Below are 7,380 nucleotides of genomic sequence, written 5' to 3'. Positions count from 1 at the left end.
TGGTTCTTGGTTTTTCTCTTGCTGATATGATGAATCACATTGATTGTTTTACAGGTGTTGAACCAGCCTTGTGTCCCGCGGATAAATCCTACTTGGTCATGGTGAATAATTTTCTTAATGTACTATTGGATCCTATTGGCCAGTATCTTGTTGAGAATTTTTGCATCTGTGTTCATCAGGGATATTGGTCTATAATTCTCCTTTTTGGTGGCGTCTTTGTCTGGTTTTGGAATTAAGGTGATGCTGGCCTCATAGAACGAATTTGGAAGTACTCCATCTCTTTCTATCTTTCCAAACAGCTTTAGGAGAATAGGTATGGTTTCTTCTTTAAACGTTTGATAAAATTCCCCTGGGAAGCCATCTGGCCCTGGACTTTTGTGTCTTGGGAGGTTTTTGATGACTGCTTCAATTTCCTCCCTGGTTATTGGCCTGTTCAGGTTTTCTATTTCTTCCTGTTCCAGTTTTGGTAGTTTGTGGCTTTCCAGGAATGCGTCCGTTTCTTCTAGATTGCCTAATTTATTGGCGTATAGCTGTTCATAATATGTTTTTAAAATCGTTTGTATTTCCTTGGTGTTGGTAGTGATCTCTCCTTTCTCATTCATGATTTTATTAATTTGAGTCTTCTCTCTCTTCTTTTTAATAAGACTGGCTAATGGTTTATCTATCTTATTAATTCTTTCAAAGAACCAACTCCTGGTTTTGTTGATCTGTTCCACAGTTCTTCTGGTCTCGATTTCGTTGAGTTCTGCTCGAATCTTTATTAACTCTCGTCTTCTCCTGGGTGTAGGATCTCTTTGCTGTTTTTTCTCTAGCTCCTTTATATGTAAGGTTAGCTTTTGTATTTGAGTTCTTTCCAGTTTTTGGATGGATGCTTGTATTGCGATGTATTTCTCCCTCACGACTGCTTTTGCTGCATCCCAAAGATTTTGAATGGTTGTATCTTCATTCTCATTAGTTTCCATGAATCTTTTTAATTCTTCCTTAATTTCCTGGTTGACCCTTTCATCTTTTAGCAGGATGGTCCTTAACCTCCATGTGTTTGAGGTCCTTCCAAACTTCTTGTTGTGATTTAGTTCTAATTTCAAGGCATTAGGGTCTGAGAATATGCAGGGGACAATCCCAATCTTTTGGTATCGGTTCAGACCCGATTTGTGACCCAGTATGTGGTCTATTCTGGAGAAAGTTCCATGTGCACTTGAGAAGAATGTGTATTCAGTTGAGTTTGGATGTAAAGTTCTGTAGATATCTGTGAAATCCAACTGGTCCAGTGTATCATTTAAAGCTCTCGTTTCTTTGGAGATGTTGTGCTTAGAAGACCTATCGAGGGTAGAAAGAGCTAGATTGAAGTCACCAAGTATAAGTGTATTATTATCTAAGTATTTCTTCACTTTGGTTAATAATTGATTTATATATTTGGCATTTCCCACATTCAGGGCATATATATTGAGGATTGTTAAGTCCTCTTGTTGAATAGATCCTTTAAGTATGATATAGAGTCCCTCTTCATCTCTCACTACAGTCTTCGGGGTAAATTTTAGTTTATCTGATATAAGGATGGCTACCCCTGCTTTCTTTTGAGGACCATTCGAATGGTAAATGGTTCTCCAACCTTTTATTTTCAGGCTGTAGGTGTCCTTCTGTCTAAAATGAGTCTCTTGTAGACAGCAAATAGATGGGTCCTGCTTTTTTATCCAGTCTGAAACTCTGCGCCTTTTGATGGGGTCATTAAGCCCGTTCACATTCAGAGTTACTATTGAGAGATATGAGTTTAGTGTCATCATGATATCTATTCAGTCCTTGTTTTTGTGGACTGTTCCACTGAACTTCTTCTTAAAGGGGAATTTTAAGAGTCCCCCTTAAAATTTCTTGCAGAGCTGGTTTGGAGGTCACATATTCTTTTAGTTGCTGCCTGTCTTGGAAGCTCTTTATCTCTCCTTCCATTTTGAATGAGAGCCTTGCTGGATAAAGTATTCTTGGTTGCATGTTCTTCTCATTTAGGACCCTGAATATATCCTGCCAGCCCTTTCTGGCCTGCCAGGTCTCTGTGGAGAGGTCTGCTGTTACCCTAATACTCCTCCCCATAAAAGTCAGGGATTTCTTGTCTCTTGCTGCTTTAAGGATCTTCTCTTTATCTTTGGAGTTTGCAAGCTTCACTATTAAATGTCGAGGTGTTGAACGGTTTTTATTGATTTTAGGGGGGGATCTCTCTATTTCCTGGATCTGAATGCCTGTTTCCCTTCCCAGATTAGGAAAGTTTTCAGCTAGAATTTGTTCAAATACATATTCTGGTCCTCTGTCCCTTTCGGTGCCCTCGGGAACCCCAATTAAACGTAGGTTTTTCTTCCTCAGGCTGTGGTTTATTTCCCTTAATCTATCTTCATGGTCTTTTAATTGTTTGTCTCTTTTTTCCTCAGTTTCCCTCTTTGCTATCAACTTGTCTTCTATGTCACTCACACGTTCTTTCACCTCGTTAATCCTCCTCGTTAGGACTTCTAGTTTGGATTGCATCTCATTCAATTGATTTTTAATTTCTGTCTGAATAGCTCTAAATTCTGCAGTCATGAAGTCTCTTGAGTCCTTTAGGCTTTTTTCTAGAGCCACCAGTAGCTGTATAATAGTGCTTCTGAATTGGCTTTCTGACATTGAATTGTAATCCAGATTTTGTAACTCTGTGGGAGAGAGGACTGTTTCTGATTCTTTCTTTTGAGGTGAGGTTTTCCTTCTAGTCATTTTGCTCAGTGCAGAGTGGCCAAAAACAAGTTGTATTGGGAAAAAGAGAAAAAGAGAGGAGAGAAAGAAGGAAAGAAAAGAGAAAGAGAAAAAAAAGGGAAGAAAAAAAGAAGAAAAAGAGAAAGAAAAAGAAAGGAGAAAAAAAGGGGGTGGGGGAAGGAAACAAATCAAAAAGCAAAACAAAACAAAACAAAACAACATCAAAAAAAATAAAAATAAAAAAAGAATCACGGGGGAGTATCTTCTGATTCTGTGTACTTTAAGTCCCTTGGCTTCTCCTGGAAGTTGTCCGTCTAGCTGGTCTTCTGGGGGAGGGGCCTGTTGTGCTGATTCTCAGGTGTTAGCAGTTGGGGGAGCTGCTGTGCCCCTGCCTGGTGCAGGGCTCGGTGGGGGTTGTTTACCCCGTGAGGCCGCAGGAGGAACAGCCCCAGTGGCGGGGCAGCTCTGGAAACCTGGATTCAGCTCCGGCAGGAACTCCGTCTGCAGGGCCTGGAGGCTCCGGGTGGGGCCGCTGATCTGCTCAGCTGGGGCAGGAGCGTCCTCGCTGTCCTGGGCCCTCCCAGCGTCTGCCTGTCCCGGGGGAGGCCGGATCCTGGGCTGTGTCCCGGCGCCCTGTGCTCCGGGGCCTGCGCTGTTGGATTCGCGCTCCTGCCCCGCAGCCCCCTCCGCGGAGCCGCCCCCGAGCCCCCCGAGATGCTCCGGGTCCCGCCGGGTCCCGCCGTGCGCGCTGCAGCCCTTAGGGAGCTCGGCGCATCTCCCGGGGCGCAGGTGTCTGTTAGTGTCCCCGGGAGCCCGAGGGCATCCCCGCCCTCCTGGGTCCTGCTCCACCTCCCCGCGAGCCCCTTTCCCCCGGGAAGGTCGTGCAGCTCCTGCGTCTCCGGGACGGGGCTCTCCTGTCCTGGGGACACTCGCCCCGGCCTCAGCCCGGCTCCTCGCGGGCCCCTCCCCCTTGGAGGCCTTTGTTCCTTTATTTCTTTTTCCCCGTCTTCCTACCTTGATAGAAGCGCGAACTCTTCTCACTGTTGCATTCCAGCTGGTCTCTCTTTAATTCTCAGGCCGAATTCATAGATTTTCAGGATGATTGGAAGGTTTTCTAGGTAATTTGGTGGAGACAGGTGACTTGGGGACCCTACTCTCCCGCCATCTTGCTCCTCCCCCCTCTGTTTAAACATTCTTAAAGATGTTTTGTTTAAGGTATTTGAAAGGCAGACTTGAGCCCTAAAATACTTATAATTACACTAAATGTAAATTGTCTAAACATACCTGTAAAAGACAGATATTAATAAAATGGATTTAAAAATATAACCCAGTCATATGTTGTCTACAAGAAACCCACTACAAAATAACAATTTAGGCCATATACGATTGCCAAGGAATAAACTTAACCAAGGAAGTGAAAGACCTGTACTCTGAAAACTATAAAACATTGATGAAAGAAATTGAGGATAATACACAGAAATGGAAAGATGTGAAGTGTCCATAGATTTGGAGAACAAATACTGTTAAAATGTTCATACTACTCAAAGCAATCTACAGATTTAATGTAATCCCTATCAAAATACCAACAGCATTTTCATAAAACTAGAACAAATAATCCCAAAACTTGTGTAGAAACAAATAAAACCCTGAATAACCAAAGCAATCTTGATAAAGAATAAAACTGGAGGTATTATAATCCGATTTCACATGTACTACAAAGCTGTAGTAATCAAAACATTATGGTACTAGCACAAAAATAGACACATAGATCAGTAGAGCAAAATAGAGACCCCAGAAATAAACTCACAATCATATTGTCAATTAATCTTTGAGAAAGGAAGCAAGAACATCCAATGGGAAAAAGACAGTCTCCTCAACAAATAGTGTTGGGAAAACTCAACAGCTACAACCAAGAGAATGAAATTGGAATGCTTTCTTAAACCATACACAAAATAAACTCAAAATGGATTAAGGATCTAATCGTGAGACCTGAAACCATAAAAATCCCAGAAGAGAGCACAAGCTGTAATGTCTCTGACATCAGCCATAGCAACTTTTTTTTTAGATAAATCCCCTGAGTCAAGGGAAACAAATGCAAAAATAAACTACTGAGCCTACATCAAAATAAAAAGCTTCCATACAGTGAAGGAAACAATCAACAAAACTAAAAGGCAACCTATGGACTGAGAGAGGATATTTGCAAATGAGATATCCGAGAAAGGGTTAGTACATACATCAGCAATTTCTGAAAAAAAACTATTGATATATGCAACAACCTGAATGAATGCCAGAGAATTTTGCTGAGTGAAAAAAAAAATCTAAAAAGTTGCATATTGTAGGATTCCAATTATATAACATTTTTTTTTAATTTTTATTTATTTATGATAGTCACACAGAAAGAGAGAGGAGGCAGAGACACAGGCAGAGGGAGAAGCAGGCTCCATGCACCGGGAGCCCGACGTGGGATTCGATCCCGGGTCTCCAGGATCACGCCCTGGGCCAAAGGCAGGCGCTAAACCGCTGCGCCACCCAGGGATCCCATAACATTTTTTAAATGACAAAATTATAGAAAAGAAGAGACTAGTGGTTGCCAGGGAGTTAATAAGGATAAGGGGACTGAAGACAAGTAGATGTGGCAAAAAAACAAACAAACAAACAAACATGAGGGACCCTTGTGATAGACATGTTAGGTATCTTGGCCATATCACTATAAATATCCTAATGTGATACTGTGCTATAGTTCTACAATTTGTTACCACTGGAGAAAACTGGGAAAAACGTACCAGAGATCCCTCTGTATTATTTCTTACAACATATGAGTCTAATTATCACAAAATAAAACATTTAATTAAAAATTTTTGAAACATAAATACACAAACTTCTCTTCCTCTGAGGTATTCCAAAGGACAACTAACCCAGTGCCTTTAATAAATCAATGTCATGAAAAAATTTAAAATGAGGGCAGAGTATTGAAGCTGTTCTAGATTTTAAAAGATAAGAAGTATAGTAACCAAGTGCAATGTGAATATTTGTATTTGATTTTTTGTTCAAAAACAAAACAAAAAAAATATTGTGAAAGACCATTGAGGACAACTAAAGATATTTGAATATAAACTTGGTAATAGAGGCATTCAGGAATTATTGGTAATTTCATTACGTATTACAATGGTCATGTTTTTTAATATCCTTATTTTTTTAGAGGGAAAATGAAATATTTAGGGGTGAATGTCATGATGCAATTATTTTTCTGCAACTACTTTAAAATATTTCAGAAAAATAGGTAAAATACTGTAAGGTGTTCCCAGTTCTTAAATCTATGTGAAGGATATGAAGGTTTATTACATTATTCTATTATAAAATTTCTCTTGATCTCATTCCTTCAACATGTATAGCTCCATTTCTTTATTACCTGTTTTCAGCAAAATCTTTTAAAAAGTGGACTGTGGTCACTACTCCAGTCCCTCTACTTCCATTGTCTTTTTTTAAATATTTTATGTATTTATTCTTGAGAGACACAGAGAGAGGCAGAGACATAGGCAGAGGGAGAAGCAAGGTCCCTGCCAGGAGCCCAATGCAGGACTCAGTTCCAGGACCCCAGGATCACAACCTGAGCCAAAGGCAGACTTTCAACCACTGAGCCACTCAGGTGTTCCTATTTGCATTGTCTTTGAATCCATTTCTAACTATTCCCTTCCTCTTCCACTCCTAAAACTTCTTGCATTAAGGTAATCAATTATCTCTATAATGCTAATCCAATGGTCAATTTTCAATGCTTGTTCACTTATTTTAAATTATCAGCAGCATTTGACAGTTGATTCCCTTCCCTTTCCCCGATACACTTCTGTTGGCTTCCAGAACACCACTTTCTCTCTTTTCCTCCTACCCTTACTAGTTGCTCCCTCTGTCTCCTTTGCTTGGTTTTGCTCTTCTTCCTAATCTCTGGATTTGGAAGTGCTCCAGTAACCATATCCTGGTCTTTTCTATCTATACTTACCTGGTAAATCTCTTCTAGTCTCAGATCCTAACATTACATATTGAAGAATGCCAAATTTATATTCCTATCTGAGACCTCTATCCTACCAACTCTATACTCAAGACGTATGCAAATTCAAACCCTTTTCACTTCCTCTACCTCTACCACTCTGGTCCACATCAACATCATCTTGTGCTTGAATTACTATAATCGTTTTCAATCTTGTGGTTCTGCTTCCACCTTTGCCATACACAATTTACTTTCCACAAAGCAGTCACGGAGATCCCGTAAGAAATTAGGTCAGCTCATCATAGTGTTCTGCCCAAAGCCTCCTAAAACTCACATTTCACTCAGAGAAAAAGCCAAAATTATTACAATGACCCACCAAGCCCTTTATGACCAAGGCCTTGGGACCTCTCATAATTATTCCTTTGTTACTGTTCTCATTCACTGTTTCAGTCACACTGCCCTCCTAGCATGCTCGTCTAGGCATACCTCTCCCTCCTGGCCTTTGTAGAGTTATTCCATCTGCCTGGGACATTCCAGATACCTGTATGGCCAACAACATCATGTTTCAAGTCTCTTGGATTTTACCTTCTCAGTAGGCCTAACCTGACCACTCTATTTAATATCATATTCTGCCTCTATCATCTCACATACATTCCCACATTTCTGATCTTTACCTAGCTCTATTTTTT

The 7,380-nt window shown here is 40.6% G+C and overlaps 1 protein-coding gene across 1 annotated transcript in view; it reads left to right on the top strand.

The window, feature by feature from the left end:
* Nucleotides 1-7,218: 7,218 nt before the first annotated feature.
* LOC140604154 (transmembrane protease serine 11C-like) overlaps nt 7,219-7,380 on the top strand; it is a 48,823-nt gene continuing 48,661 nt past the window's right edge. The window contains exon 1 of the mRNA XM_072775240.1: nt 7,219-7,283. Within this exon, the coding sequence (XP_072631341.1) occupies nt 7,237-7,283 (47 nt within the window). The 5' untranslated portion in view covers nt 7,219-7,236. The remainder of the gene's footprint in view (nt 7,284-7,380) is intronic.

This window comes from Canis lupus, chromosome 14, assembly GCF_048164855.1.
Source record: "Canis lupus baileyi chromosome 14, mCanLup2.hap1, whole genome shotgun sequence".
NCBI lineage: Eukaryota > Metazoa > Chordata > Mammalia > Carnivora > Canidae > Canis > Canis lupus.
Note: the sequence above shows the minus strand (reverse complement) of the source record. Positions and strands in the feature narration are given on the sequence as shown.